General features: G+C 38.1%; 1 protein-coding gene across 6 annotated transcripts in view; it reads left to right on the top strand.

Annotated features, from left to right (window-relative positions):
• PHF20 (PHD finger protein 20) overlaps nt 1-16130 on the top strand; it is a 47846-nt gene that overhangs the window by 22582 nt on the left and 9134 nt on the right. For 4 of the 6 annotated variants that reach the window (XR_014026115.1, XM_081325203.1, XM_081325202.1 and 1 more), the window contains 10 exons: nt 2109-2188; nt 3109-3493; nt 4912-5019; nt 5459-5626; nt 7257-7424; nt 8081-8356; nt 9435-9533; nt 10408-10572; nt 14362-14534; nt 15797-15932. Coding sequence is in view for 5 of the 6 variants with exons in the window: in XM_081325203.1 (XP_081181329.1) it covers nt 2109-2188; nt 3109-3493; nt 4912-5019; nt 5459-5626; nt 7257-7424; nt 8081-8356; nt 9435-9533; nt 10408-10572; nt 14362-14534; nt 15797-15932 (1758 nt within the window). In the remaining variant the exon portion in view is untranslated. The remainder of the gene's footprint in view (nt 1-2108; nt 2189-3108; nt 3494-4911; nt 5020-5458; nt 5627-7256; nt 7425-8080; nt 8357-9434; nt 9534-10407; nt 10573-14361; nt 14535-15796; nt 15933-16130) is intronic. The other 2 variants (XM_081325204.1, XM_081325205.1) reach the window with 2 other exon arrangements.

Raw genomic sequence — 16130 nt, 5'->3', positions numbered from 1 at the left:
CTCCCTGTGGATTTTACTCTGCTAGTTGCTGCTTACTATAGGAGTGGTGCTCATCTCTGTTTCAAGGGCCATTGAGCCAGCCCTGTCTTAAGATGTTTCCATGGTCATGTGGCCAGCATGATGTCATGGAGCACTGTTATCTTTCCACTGGAATGGTACCTATATATCTACTTGCATTTGCATGCTTTCAAACTGATAGGTTGGCAAGACCTAGGGTGAAGACAGGAGCTCACTCTGTCACTTAACTTTTGGGTCTTGAACCTGGGCTGCTGGCTTTCCAGTTGCCAAGCCCAGTGTCTTAACCACTGAGCCATCTCACTGCCTAATTGGCAAAAGAAAATGGTAAAATGGGACAAAACTCACTTAATAACTGCCTTGCTTAGCAATGGGAATTTATCAATTAAGGTCATAAGATGAGGTCTACCTGTAATAATGCATTTCCTTGATTACATTGTAACATATGGCTTTATTGTTATCATTATGCTTTATTACCAGCATTATTTGTGAAAACTATAAAGGTGCATGGGAGGTAATAACAAGAAAGGATTTTAAAATAGAGTAGAAACTGGGATTTTTCATGCAGTAGAACAATTGTACTTTTGAAAGAAACTACCTTATTTTCCGGCGTATAAGACGACTTTTTAACCCATGAAAATCACCTCAAAAGTTGGGGGGTCGTCTTATACGCCCAGTCGTCTTATACGCCAGAAAATCGGCGTCTGGCGTCTGGCGGGAGCCGGCAGGGCAGTCCTGCGCACGCGTGCACTCCTCGGCTGCTGCTTAGCAGCTGGGGAGTGCGCGCGTGTGCAGGACTGCCCTGTCGGCTCCCGTCCGACGCTCTTCCCTCTTGAGGCAGCAAGAGGGAAGAGCGTCGGACGGGAGCCGGCAGGGAAGTCCTGTGTGCGCACGCGTGTGCAGGACTTCCCTGCCGGCTCCCGTCCGAGAGGGAAGAGCGTCGGACGGGAGCCAGCAGGGAAGTCCTGCACACGCGTGCACTCCCCAGCTGCTAAGGAGCAGCCGGGGAGTGCGCGCGTGCGCAGGACTGCCCTGTGGGCTCCCGCCAGACGTCAGCCTGCCCTGCTTCCTCCACAGTGAGAGGGGAGGGCGTGCCTTCCCGGGCTCGCTGATTTTCCGGCGTATAAGACGAAAAATCTTGAAAATCATCTCAAAAGTTGGGGGGTCGTCTTATACGCCCAGTCGTCTTATATGCCGGAAAATACGGTAAATGCAAAATACAATTGTAAATTTTTCATATTTATTAAATAACCACAACAAAACGTGTTTATTCAGCATTTGCTTTTAACTTGCTAGCCACATTCCTTAGCAGAACAGGCATGATATTTACAGCTGGAGGTGCCAAGCTCTCCTTTTGTTTCAAGGGGCACAGCCATTTATAATGCTAAATTGAAGAGTGACTATTTTCTTTCTTTCCTGAACATTATTATGTAACATGTTTCTTTTCCTGATAAAACTATTGATTTCCCATTTATCTTTGACCATTATCAGTGACATTTGCATTTGCTAGATAGGTCCTGAGCCGTTTCTTCCTTTGTCTTTGACAATTACCCCAGGGTTGCACTCTTCAGCTTTGTGGACTTTTGGCCACATGTAACAGGCCTTCAGCTCAGTCCAACTGGGTTTGCCACCCTACCTTATTGTTTATTAAAACCATAGATCTTCATCAGCCAGAGCTGCTTAAATTCTTATTAGTTCCCAGCCATTACCTCCATTTTCAGAGTTCTTCCTAGAGTTCCTCGCATAGTTTTAGATTACTCCTAAGGACAGCCCAGTATCTATGGCTTCTTCCCTTTGGGAAGATACCTTAAGACAGGGGTGTTAAACTGCCGGCCCACGGGCCGGTTTCATCATACCGAAGCCACGCCCACCTCATTGCTGGCAATGCAAAAAGAGTGGTGATATGTCATGACATGTCATGTGACATGGCGAGTTTGACACCCGTGCCCTAAGAGAAAGTAAAAAATGTTATACTTCTAGCTTCTTAATATGCACATCAGTTGTTTGGGGTTTTGCATGTACATGAGAGCAACAAGTAGGAAGCCATGACTGAATCGAGGCTGTCACACTAATCTTTTTCTTTTAAATTTCAGGAACTTACACTGTGAAATTTTATGATGGTGTGATTCAGACAGTCAAAAATATACATGTCAAAGCTTTTTCCAAAGATCAGGTAAGAAACATATTTTGAAATTTTATGTATGTCAAATTGATCTTATATGTTGACAATGCTACAAAGCTGATTTGCAGTTTAAGGTATGTACCACTTTTGCATGTCATGCAACATCATTGTGAATATTAAATGCATATCTAGCAAATCTAGGTTTACACGTTAATTCTCTACTTGCATAATAGGAAAGAGATTTTTTTTGCTTCTGTTTAATCAGGGTTTTAGCATGTTGTCCATATATGAGAAAAAATACCGTTTTAAAATTTTAAAAAATGATACCTTGAAGTAAATTTGTCTTTAATAACATAGAAGCTGTGATTGTTTGAATCAGTTGTTACAATGTAACATCACTAACCATACACTTATTTATAAGGTGCAGTAATTTCATTTATTACTGTGCTGTTAAAACAAATGAAACCATGTGATTAAAGAGCATGTCTAAATCCACAGTTTACTTAATATGTTTTTTTGTTGTCAACATGAGAAACTATTGAAAAAGGGAAACAAAAGCTTCCAAAGGTATCTAGGACATGAACATAAGATGAATTTTAATTATTTCCTTATATGTATATTGCACTAGAAACATAGTTTTAGCATGATGTGCAAACATAGTCACAGAATCCAAGTTTTCTATCTATCTTAATTTTGATTCATATATTTCTAGTATGTGACGTTTAACATTTTGAAAAGAAGGTATTTGCTTTTTAAAACTTGGTTGCCATCTGTTTTTTTCTGTCAGGTATATTTCTTTTGTAGAATTTAACAGTTTTCAGTATTGATCATTGATGCTCTAGCATTAAATGATTTTGTTTTTGTAGATTTTTCCTTAGTTTAATTGTATATCTAATCTCCTTCCCACCCTATAAATAAATTAATAAATTAATTTGTAATAAAAAATAAATCACCAACTTCTTTGTTTTTAGTCTGTTGTGAATAATTCAAAACCTAAGGAGAGATGTAATGAAATTCCTTCATCTCCTGAAAGATGGGAAAAATTTAAAGAGCAAAGGAAAACAGCTGAAAATAATAAGAAAGACAAGGATGAAAAGCTATTAAAGATTGAACGAAGGTCTAAAACTGATAAAGAAGGAAAACTAATTGGTTCTTCAGATAAAAATAAAGTTTCTGAAAAAGCCCTATCTAAAGATGGGAAAGAAGACAAGGAGAATATATCTGAAAATGACAGAGAATTCTCAATAGATACCCAGATTGAAAAAAAACCAGAAAATGATAGTGTGAAGGCCCCATCAGAAAACATCAAAGAAACTAAGCGACGACGTGGTAGACCACCTGTGGTGCCTCCAGCAGGTCAGTCAAAACTAAGTGTTGGGACAAAGGTATACAACATAAAGTCCCAGGGTCATGTGCAGCTTCTTCAAAAAGTGTGAAGAAACTATATTTTTTCATATGCTAGAAAGAGAAAATTGTTAAATATATGGGAATTAATCATATTCCCTATGCACACTGGCATGAATTAGCTTTTATTGAAATGAAATAACATTTTCATTTGATTCTGGGCTTCTAATTTTATTAATTTTGAACCTACCTACTTCGAATGCAGCTCGTAGTATATTAGTTAGTCTGAAACTAATACTCAGTGCTCCATATTTTTACACAATCATTATAAAAACTGGCTGTCTTTCTGTGTTAAAAATGTTTAAGGTGTTATAGACTGAATTCTATCTATGATTATTCCATTTGTTTTAAATCATACATAATGTATTTGGGTAGGACTAGTTTGTTGGAATCAGCAATACAATAGCAGTCTTGTTAAAAGTATTGCATAGTTTATAACAGTGGTGGTGAACCTATGGCACGGGTGCCAGAGGTGGCACTCAGAGCTCTCTCTGGGCACCCGCACCATGCCCCGGAGGTGGCAGCTGTCCCTCTTCAACCAGCCGCCTGCTAATTCACCGAGGTCCCACGTGGCTGAATGCATCCTTGTATGGCTGGTTTCCCTCCCCCCATCCTGTCCCTCCTGGCCTCGCATGCTCTCCTTTTCCCAGGCATGACCCACTGCATCACCACCTCAGCTGTTAGCCGACCATCCATCTCAGAGGCGGCTTCTTTGAACTGCTGATGACAGACTGCCGAGCCCCAGTGTGCCGGTTGAAGGGCCGGCAGGCTGTGGCTACTGACAGACACCGTTGGCCCCCATGCGCTCGCTGGCCTCTGTGTGTGGGGGCCGATGGTGTCAGGCAGCAGCTGCCCCAGCCCTTTCCTTGCCCCATGGCAATGGCACCCCCACCCTGCCTCACCTCACCCTACAGGATGAGTCTCTTGCCTACCGCCCCACCTGCCAGAGATCTCCTGGAGCTCCCCCACCCCTGCCCACCCCCACAGGTGTCCCTCCCCATGAGCAACATTGAGGTGACCACACCCACCTTGGCCACACCCATCCAATCTTCCATGACCACCACAGCCATACCCACCCAGTGGGCCACACCCACCTGGCACCCAGCGATAAATAAGTAGGTTTTGTGTTGCAGTTTGGGCACTCGGTCTCTAAAAGGTTTGCCACCACTGGTTTATAAGAAACTGAAGATGATGACATGGGAGATTTCCTTTTGATTTATTATAATTATAGAATATAATGAATAATTCAAAGTAAAAAAACTACAAGATTCAAATCCTAAATCCTGCAAAAGCCTTATATAAAATTACTTTCTCTTACATGAATGAACTTGTATTGTATTGAAATATTTTTATTCTATTTATATATTTAGAACAAGGTTCTCAAACACTGCAGCCTATAACTTTAGAACTGAGAAGACGAAAAATTCCTAAAGGAGGAGAAGTCCCTTCAAAACGTCCCCGGCTTCAGAAGAACATGTGTGAGTCAAGCCTGTTTATTTAACTAGAATAGAAATTGTTAGCAAAGAAAAGTATAGTATAACTAGATTTCATTTAGGAATTTAGTGGGGCAGTATTTTTTAAAAAGTGTGTATACATAAATATCATGGTAGGTGCCAATATTATCCAACCTTGGTTCAACTTGAAAGAGTTAGAAAAGGTGGATGTGAAACTGTCAGGAAATACTAAGACAGAAGATTACCGGTAGTTTGGAACATAATATACACAAAAAGCACTACCACAGAACAATGGGAAATCACTTCCCTGTAGTTATGAGAAATTTATATAGAGCTATCTATGTAGATACCAGATGTCAAGCTTGACTCGAGAGAAAGTACCTTTATCGGATAACTGGTTTTTATTTAGCAATATTTATATGATACTAGTGTACCAATTGTTATTTAACAAAATTATTTTTAGCACAAGAGAAGTTGAAAAGTGCTCCAGACAGTGAAAAAGATTCCATAAAGAGACAATCAAGACATTCTACTACCAGTAGCAATGACACTTTAGATAATAGCATTACCACACCACTTCTGGATGAAATTGGGCCTTTTGAAGAAACTACTCCAAAAGAAATTAGTGAAGGTAAAATGCTTCTTTTATATGTGTTGTCAGTAACTTTTAGAATCGAAGCCTAGTTCTAGTGTTGCGGAACCATGTGGCAGTTTGCCCAAAACCATTTTTTAACTTTTTAAAAGATCTCAGAGTTGTTTTGCTCCTCCTTGTAGATCCTAGCTGTCACCTAGGAATTGTGTCCAGTGACCTAAAAGTAATTTTACATTATTGTTCAGGAAGTGGAAGGGAAGGATTCAAGATATTTGCTAAAAGCACTTAATGTCAAGAAAAATAGTTTTTAAAAATGAAACTTAGGACAGTATTAATGTCAGTCTTCCAAAAAGCTTTGTCACTTGCAGCTGCTAAGTGGAATGATGGTTAAGGTATTAGATTTGGATTTGGAGACATAAATTCAAGTAACTTCTTGACCACATTGCTTTCTAAATTTATTTATTTCACCAATAAATTAATTCTGGGTGGCAAAGACAGTTAAAAATATCAATATAATAACAAAATATATAACCAACATGAAAGCAAAATAGAATTACAGTCAAGGAAAAGATCCATTATAAATTAATAATACTTTGCAAGGTTAACTCACCCTGCCTGGGAGAAGAGCCTGATTTATAGGGCTTCTTGAAATAATAGCAGGATCATGGTCAGTCTAACTCTTGGTGAGATTGTGTTCCAAAGGAAAGGAGCACATTTCCTGGGTCCTGCTAAAGTACATTCCTTAGTAGATGGAACCTGGAATATGCTTCTCCTGCTGGATCGAATAGGGCAGTCAGGGAAATTTGGAGAGAGAGAATCCCTCAGATAACCCAGCCCCATGCCATGAAGGAGTTTATAGGATATGTGAATTGCATCTGGAAGCCCATCTGGATCAAGTGCAGTTTTCAAATGTTCTTCAAGGATAGTATCACATATAGAGCATATTGAGGTAACATTGATGTCAGGCCTAGAACATTGACCAAACTAAGATACCATTGTCACATATACCTAAAAACTACTTTTATTGGAACAGCTATAGTAACAGAATCTTTAAGTTTAAATATGCTTCCCCTTCTTCACTTTGCCTTCATGCAGCTAGGGAGGGGCCTGTTTACTCAAATTACTTTCTTATAGTAGGATAAGGATTGTCTGATTATTGCCATGATTATGTTTACTCAAGATTATATTTCACAGATGTTTAATAAAAATAATTTATTTTACTGATAGAACTATTTGTAAAACTGTTTAAAACATTTAAATATTTAAAGTGTTTTGAACAACTTTTAAATTGTACTTTGTGGGGCAAGCAGAAGCTTAGAAGTTAAACATATCTGTTAAATGTATCAGCATTAATAGTCTTTTTAATGCAGATTGTAGCACTGAAAAGAGTTGATACCTGATAGAATTAGGGCAATGGGAGGGAAAATATAAACGTTTGAGGAAAACCTTTTGAAACTAAAGTACTTGGAGGATAAAAATTCTCTTCATGCTAGCTTGGATTTTATTGTTTCTTAGTTTGAAACAATTCTATTTTTGAAATTCTAATTTTAAAACTGCACACTCAGTGCAAACATGTAATTAAGATGCATTTTTACAGTTGCTCAAAAATTCCTTCTATAACATGGTGGAATCCTCTAGATTAAGCTTATTCTCCTGTTTTATCTTTTAGATCTCCTAGAGGCTTGTGCTAAATCTGACCAAAAGATTACTAAAGAGTCATCTCCACCTTCAGAAGTATCTCAAGCTTCAATAAATGATAGCAGATTAAAGGAAGAGAACGTAGCAGAGTCTTCCTCCTCATCCCATTTGCAAGAGACTTCTGTCACATCTGTTACAGGTTAATTTGAGGGGGGTGGTCTTTGAGGAGAAAGTACACCCTGAATTTTGATGGGGCTAGGGCAGGAGTAGGCTGTTTCCCAGAGGAAAAAAACAACACTGGGAGCCACAAAAAGCGTCTGCGCGTGCGTGCGCAAGGGGGAAGCTTGATTGAAGAGTTTAATTAAAAAGAAATAGAGGCTGCTGTCCATGAGTTCTCTCTCTCCCCCTCTCTCTTCCTCTCTCCCCCTCCTCTCTTTTTTCTGCTCATCTGGCAAGCTGGCTTCACGCTGTTCTTGGACAAGCTGACATACATTCTTATTGGACTGGCTCTCCTGCCCTTGAGAGCTGCTGCTTCCTGTGGAGACGCAGCAAAGGCAGGAGCCCCGCCCAATAAGCTTGTCAGCTTCTTGGAGAACAGCGTGAGGCCACTCTTTGTTACACAGAGAGAGAGAGAGAGAGCGAGAGAGAGAGAAGGAAAGCGCAAGTGCCTGTCTCATCTCTCTCTGCAAATGTCAGAGGACGACAGCCGCAGAAGGCTGAAAGAGCCGCGGGTTGCCGACCCGTGGGCTAGGGTGGTGTAATGCCATTCTCTTATCCCGCATGCTTTTAATATCTGTTGCATCTTATAATTAAAATGTAGGATTTTAAAACTGTTAATACATGTTGTTTTTGTAGTAAGCTGTTCTTCTAAGAGAATTGATGGTTTTACTGCTTCCAAAGCTGCAATTGAACATGAGCCTAAATTTAGATGCAAGTTCTTAGACTGTTCCAAATCCTTTCGAAAAGCTAAACTGCTACATTATCATATGAAGTATTTCCATGGAATTGAGAAATCACCAGAACCACAACAAAATCCTGCAACAAGAAATATTCAGACAAGAGGTTCCTTGGCTTCTGAAAAGGCTAGTCATGAAGGTTGTAACAGAAGGCGGACCACATCTGGCTGCTTATGTAAGTGGTATTTTTTCTTTTTTTAAAAAAAAAATTAATTACTTTGAATCAGATCACTTGGGTTGCTTTAAAGGCCAGTGTTTTTAAAATTCTTCCTGCTTTTCTTCAATTTAGTACTTAAACAACACAAGCTATCAATTTCACATGATTAATGTGTTATGCAAAAATATTAACATATATGAAATGAGGATGATCCCAGTTTATTTTTGAAATTATTTGATGTTTACAGGTTATAATGGAGATACAGTTGTAAATTATGTAAATGAGTATAAATTTAGAGAGCTGAATACAGAAGATCAGTTTAGGAGAAACAGGAAGAGATTAAAAAAAGAGGTAGCAATTAATGCTGGAATAATGAATAAACATTAGATTTGACTAGCTTGCTGACCAGAGTTCACTTTCATCATATATAAAGTATACCAGCAGTCCCCAACCTTTGCAGCTTGGCAGCCCGGCTTTGGGGGGAAGGAGAGAGCAACCAGGCTGTGTAAGCGGTGGGCTGGCACGCGCACGCACACAGCTCCACTAAGATGAGAGAAGAGAAGCCTTTGGGGCACAGTTTTGGCTCCTTCAGGCTTCTCCATGCCAAAAGTGTACAAAGAGACAGAAGGCCTGAAACAGCGCAAGATCACTCCCCTGAAGCCTTTTGTCCATTTGCAAAAAAGCTTTTGCCACAGAGAAAAGAAACCTTTGGGGACACAATCTTGTGCTTCAGACTCACCGAGGCTGCCTGACGCTTCAAAAGTGGATCAGATATCCCACGCAGGCAGCCTTGGTGAGTCAGCAAAGCTGAGCATGGCATGCTTGTCCCACTCAGCCTCTGTTCTCACTGCTCCACTTTTGGAGAATCTAGAGCAGGCGGCTTGGCCTGGCTGAGGGGGGAGGAGAGACTGGGCCACGAGAGCGGCAGGCTGGCATGTGTGCACGTGCAGCTCCATTCACACAAGAGAGAAGCTTTTGGGGCCCGGTTGCGAATAGGCCACAGCCCGGTCGTGGGCTGTGGCCCACAGGTTGGAAACTCAGGTTCTATCTAAATTATAAAGGATAAGACATAATGATGTATCTATTTTTTATAAAGCTGCTAAGGAAAAGGATAAAAACAAAGAAAAGAAACCCAGAGACTTTGGGAGATCAAAATCAAAGAAAAAGAAAAAGAAAAAAAAGAAAATAAAATCAGGTAATATATTAATGGATTATTTTTAACAGAAAATTGCTAGGGGGGAGGTGCTTTTAATTTACTTAAGCAGTTTGTATCATTTGAGAGAATATATCTAAAACCTAACAGGTTAAAGCCAGTAAGAAGACATACCTACATGCAGTTGTCTTTCCATCAAAAAACTTCTTGAGAGCCACAGAAGTGTGAAACAATTAATTATGGAAAAGAATCTGAAGATATCTCCTTGTTTACCTGGTGGTCAATTTTTTCTTCTGTAAGAGGAGCTTACCTCTTTAATGCAGGGGTGGGCAATTAACAGCCTCCATATATTTTTTTATTTTGAAAGCATAATTCCCACTCTACCTCCCAAATGGGTACAAGTGGGTTACCTCTTGGAAGATTAGAGGGCATAGTTATTCTCCATACCTGTGGTAACTAAAGGAGATTATTATTAATATTATTGAAAGTTGATATGGACAGGTATATAGCTTTTAAATACAGTTATTTACAGTAGTTGTCATCACCTGCTCATCAGAGATATAAGGATGAAACACTAGATATAGTCTGCCTATTTTACAGCTGTTTCTGGCAGTATGTGGGTTATGTATTATGTAGTTAATGGACTGAGATAAAACTCCCATCTCTCTCCCATGTGCATCTTGTTTCCTTCCTTCCCATCTTTCTTAATTTTAAGTCAATTTTAATGTTATATCTTGTTACTTTTACTTGGTTGTAACACACTTAGAGTCTCCTCTAGGCAAAATGGGCAGAACTTAAATTTAATATTAAATAAAAATGTATTGTTTAAATCAATAAAACTTAATATTAGGGTTTCTGTGCATTCATTTTCTGTAATACGAAGTTCTGGCTAATAACACTTAACTAAACTTTCCAGAACATTCAGGGAGTGAAGAAAATGTTGACTGTTCCCAAGATGTTTCTCCTCCAAGGTCTGCCATTACAACAAGATATAATTCAACAAATCGATCTTGTGTGCATTTGAGTACGCAAATACATAGTTCTGATTCTGGGCATCGTAAACAAAAATTAAAAATCACTGGTAAGACTACTTTTGCATTTTCTTTGCTGGTTTTAATTAAACTAAAAATAATTCTTAATATTAATGATAATTGGGAATTATTTTCAGAGGCTTGCTGTTTATGATTGAGCGTTGATAGCTTTTAAATCATGACATTTGAATTGCAGATTAGTATATCTCGGATTATTTCTATTATTTTGCACAATTTTAAATTATTTAAATCAGGGATATGCAAATTTATTAAGCTTGAAGGCTGCACTTGTGGGGTTCAGAGACCAGTCAATGCAGGGTGTCCCAAATATATCTGTCTGCCTATGCAGAGTTTATTGTATTTATACAGTTTTAACAAGCAGGAAATTATGCACAGCAAAAGCATTGTTTATTGGTGTACTCCCTAGTCAATCTTAGAGAACATCCGAACATCCCAAGCCAGGGCAGAGTCTTCCTTATCTAGCTGGTTCCTTGCAGTCCTTGGCAGTGCTAATTGGAATGAGCTCATAGACATGTGGATAACAGAATACTGGGGCAGGCAGTTTTCTGCACACGGTCCCTTCATATCCTTGAGCTCCATCTCTACAGCACTTAAGAAAAAAAAATACATAAAAAGTGACAGTGCATTGCCTGTTATTCAGCAACAGGCATTGCTTGCAAAACTTAAGAACGTAAGAATAGCCCTGCTGCCTCAGGCCAAGGCCCACCATAGCCTGGCAGTTTGTTTCTCACAATGGCTAATTGATGCTTTTTTGCTGTTCACAAACAGGAGATGAAGACATGCCCTTCCCACCATTGTTCTCTTGCAATTCATGTTTGGAGAGTTGTTGCCTTTAACCCAAAGTAAACTATGTTTTCATGACATAAATATTAAGCTCTGCCTGCCTAGTTTGCACAGGGAGCATTGTAAGAATATTTGGTTGACAGTCCTGGACTTTAGCTTGCTACCTAGTAGCCTAAATTTGACACCCAGGACTTCCTAGCTATATTTCTCAACATTACTGGAGCCACAGTGGATCATGACTGCTGGTTTTTCCCCAGCAATTAATTTAGATGGTCCATGGCATCTATAGTCTTCACATTTGGCAGGTGTATCTCTACTTTGAACCCTCAACACAAATTCACCTCTTATAATTTATATAATTTTCTAATTTTACAATCATGAGTACTTAATAAAAAACATGTTGTCTGTGTCCATTGGTAATTCAATGGTACATATTAACTCAGTCTAGTTCCAATACTACACTATCCAGTGCTTCCTTGATCTTTTCTTCTGGTGGTATGCATTTTTCCCACACTGGGCAAATACAATTCTTGTTACTGCTAATATATATACAGTTAAATATAGACATCTTCATTACATTTTTCTGGTATTATACATAATGTCAATAGTGTCAGTTTATAATATCTTTTCCAGCCAGAACATATCTCAATTGCATTTGCACTTAAAATCCATTTGTTCAATCAATATCCTGTTTTTCCCACTTTTTTGAAATTTTAATTTCCCATCAATGTTCAAAATATTTCTATCGTTTATAATTTTCTCATAATAAATTATATTTGGGTAATCAAAAGCTTTCCTTATTCAAACCTTTTAAAATTTTCATATTTCCCATCTCATAAAGTATAATATTCTAGTTACAAATCCTATCCTTCTAATTATAATACTCTTATTTCTAACAGTTATCTTATTTTCTTAACCATATTCAAACATCTGTTTAATAGTACAGTATAAGCCATCTAATAGGTCAAAACCTCTATTTTCTTCAGTCTTATTCTAGCTTTCTTCCTTTGCCAAATAACTTTCCAAGTCAGTGCATTTTAATCATCAAGTAATTCTTCCTCTGTTTTCGTATATATTGTTTGGAATGAGGAAGAGAATTTGATTGAAGTATTTTTGGAAGAACGCTCAACCCATTCATATTCATTAAACAGCCTCCATCCTTCTCCTTCAGTTTTTCATTTCTTGTCACCTCTTACAATTCCAATGAGTCAATAACCTGCAGCCAAAAACCCTGTATACTCCCTAAAAGAAATACTACTGTAAAAGAATGGGAATTTATCATCTGAGTGTTGAGTCTTCCTACAAGAGTACACCCTTCATCTTTGAAATAATATGATCCTCCATATCTCATATATTTATTTTTATTTTTTTATTTTAATTCCATTTATATCCCGCCCTTCTCCGAAGACTCAGGGCGGCTTACAAGCTTAGCTTATATGCCCCTAGAGCAAAGAATGTATCATTGAAATGGGATGAAACTTATCACATCCTTTAAGATGTCACCTATATACCTTATTGGTTTTAAGCATGTTGACTCAGCTACTTTGTTTTCAAAGGAACTGGTAATCCTTGAGAGCTAGGAGTTCATTGTACTGAGAACAAACCAACTTTATATCCCAAAAGCAGCTGGTATCATGTTTTAGCCAAACTCATTTTATACCAAAAAGCACTGTGAAATAAGCTGAAAATTATGCTCTCCCATGCTATCTTTGTATTCCAATCTAGTTATGAATTCTAATTTCTATTAATGAAATACATGGGCTAAGGTCTGCATAAAATCCCTAAATCTACTGCAGTGCATGGGAATTAATGGGACTCCGATTAAAATGTACCAAGATAATGTTAGCAGATAACTATTCGTGTTTTACCTAATGTAACACCTTTTGTAAAATGGTAAAATATCTAATGTAACAAAACTACATTGTGAGGTAGTTTACGCTCTTGTGTAAGACTACTCAGAAGTACGGTTCTTCCTCCTCCTTCCGACTGTCACTGTTATTCCTCTCTACCAAACATGACTATGTGACTGTGCCCTAGTGACCTCTAGATTGGATTGCTGCACATTGCCTGGGGCTGTCCATGAAGATAATTTGGAAACTGCAGCTGGTGCAGAATTGCAGGCAGGTAGTGGTGTCTATTTTTAGGGATTTGTGACACCACTGCATTACAGAATGCATCGGCTTCCAGTGTGCTTATGGATTCAAGCAGCCGTGGTAGTGCAGTGATTACATTGCAAGTTTGCAGACTAACTCTTCCACAGCCAGGAGTTCGATCCTGACCTGCTCAAGGTTGATTCAGCCTTCCATCCTTCCGAGGTTGATAAAATAAGGACTCAAATTGTTGGGTGCAATATGGTGACATTTGTAAACTGCTCATAGAGTGCTGTAAAGCACTATAGAGTGGTATATAAGTCTAAATTCTATTACTGCTGCTAATTCAAGCTGGTGGTGGCCACTTTTAAAGTCCTTTGTGGTTTAAGGCCAAATTATTTAGGGACTCTCCAGTTGTCGACTGGCAGGTCCAGGAGACCCTTTTCTATCATGGGGCCCACCCTCTGGAATATAATGCTCCCTGAAATTAGATTGACAGTGTCGCTGTTGGCCTTACTAAGGCCCCAAACATGGTTGTGTGCCTGAACCTGGGCCCCTGGGTGAGGGCAGAGCTCTTTTCTCAGCCTTTTGGCTAAGATCAAATATAGTATCTATGCTGTGGATTTTATATTTTTGTATATGTTTTAATTATTTTTAATATTGTTAGCCATTCAGAGTCACATATGTGAGAGGAATAGCCATATAAATCTACTAAATAAATAAATACATGTTTATATTGGATTCCTTTGCTGAATTGAATGGTTCTTTATCTGTGATTGTGTTGCACCAATGTCTTTCTGTTGTTAATTATCAATTCATCAGCTCTCCACATGTATGCAAATCAAAATGTATGAAAATATTGCTAATACCTATTGAGTAGCAGGCAATAATTTATAAACCATCCACAATCTGTTGGATTAATTCAAATTCAATGTTTGCACACAGAAGATGATACGCTGAGTGAATCATCTGCAGAAAGTTTGTTTTGGAGTGATGATGACTGCAGTAGAGATATTGATGTAACAACCAATCCTGATGAAGATCTTGAAGATGATAATGACTTTGAAATCGTGCGCTGCATTTGTGAAGTAGAGGAAGAAAATGACTTTATGATTCAGGTACATTGTAGAAGATGAGAGTATAATAAAAGAAATTGCCAGTCCACAAAGAATTGCAAATAGGAATCATACGATTATTGCAACTTCATCCTGGATAACTAATTGGGAAGACTTCTTGATAAATACAGTTTTGTAGTGGCTAGATAGAATGACATTGAGAGACGAGGAAAAGCTGTTACAGGTAGTCCTTGACTTATGACCACAATTGAGCCCAATTTTTTTTTGCTAAGCGAGACAGTTATTAAATGAATTTTATGAACTTTCTTGCCCAGTTGTTAAGTGAATCACTGCAGTAGTTAAGTTAGTAACACCATTATTATTTGAATCTGGCTTGCCCATTGACCACTTGTCAGAAGGTGGCAAAAGGTAATCACATGACCCCGGGACACTGCAACCGTCTCATAACTATGAGTGAGTTGCCAAGTGTCTGAACTTTGATCACATGACCATGGGGATGCTGCAACAGTCGTGTGAAAAATGGTCATAAGTTATTTTTTTCCAGTGCCGTTGTAACTGAATAATCAAATGAACTGTTGTAAATTGAGGATTACCTGTATTAAAGCAACAGTTTGAGTTGGAACTGTAACCTGAGAAAATATTCCTCACAGGGCTCTCAGGACTATAAAGGAAAAGAAGGGGGAATCACATTCAGACTTGGAAGACTGTTAGTGTAACTTACAATAAAAAGAGTATTGGCCTTCATGCTTTTGGATTCGTAGTTTTGTCTACCATGAAGAGCTAATAGATTTTCCCCCCTCAACTTACTGTTTTCTTACTTGTTCTAGACATTTACTTTAGTAGATCATGGACAAATGCTAAAAAGTTCAGGACAATTTATTTGTATTATTTCTGCCCCCCTATGTTTCTTATGTTTCTGTTTATGAATAATGACTGTACTACTTTCCTACAAAAAAAGATGGGAACAGTCACCCAGCAAGCTGAAGAAATAATCAAAATTATCACAATTTTAAAACAGTAATGATTTACAAGCCTTAAATTTGTTTTCCAACTCAGATTTTCCTAAGTTGAAGAAGCAGTCAAGCCCTTTACTGTCTACAACCTAAATGTACCTGTTTGTTGTTGCTTCAGAGATGGTAACAATAGGATGGAACATGGTGCAGATATACCCAGAATGACGATACCTTGACTTGCCCCAATGTTATAGAGAGAGTTTGAAATATTCTAAATCTCTTGCTTAGCTTATGAAACAGCCAGATAGTTGTGCTTATCTGTTGAATCTAATTCTGTCTAATATTTAACAGTGTGAAGAATGTCTATGTTGGCAGCATGGAGTTTGTATGGGTTTATTAGAAGAAAATGTACCTGAGAAATATACGTGTTATGTTTGTCAAGATCCTTCAGGTACAAAGATTTCTAAAGTTGCAGAGTCTTCTAATAGTATGTAATAATTATATTATTTTATGTATTATTGTACTGCTTTTTTATTATTTGTCAGCATACTTTAATTTTTCAAGTATTTGATAGCAAATTGTTTAATTTACTGTAATAGCCATTATAGTGAATATGCTAAACTGCTAATATATTAAATAATTTGTGAAAATTACTGATTTTGAGTCTACATAACATTAATATTTT

This window comes from Vipera berus (assembly GCF_964194415.1).
Source record: "Vipera berus genome assembly, chromosome: 3".
Taxonomy (NCBI): Eukaryota; Metazoa; Chordata; class Lepidosauria; order Squamata; family Viperidae; genus Vipera; species Vipera berus.
This window is presented reverse-complemented; position numbering and strand designations above follow the sequence as displayed.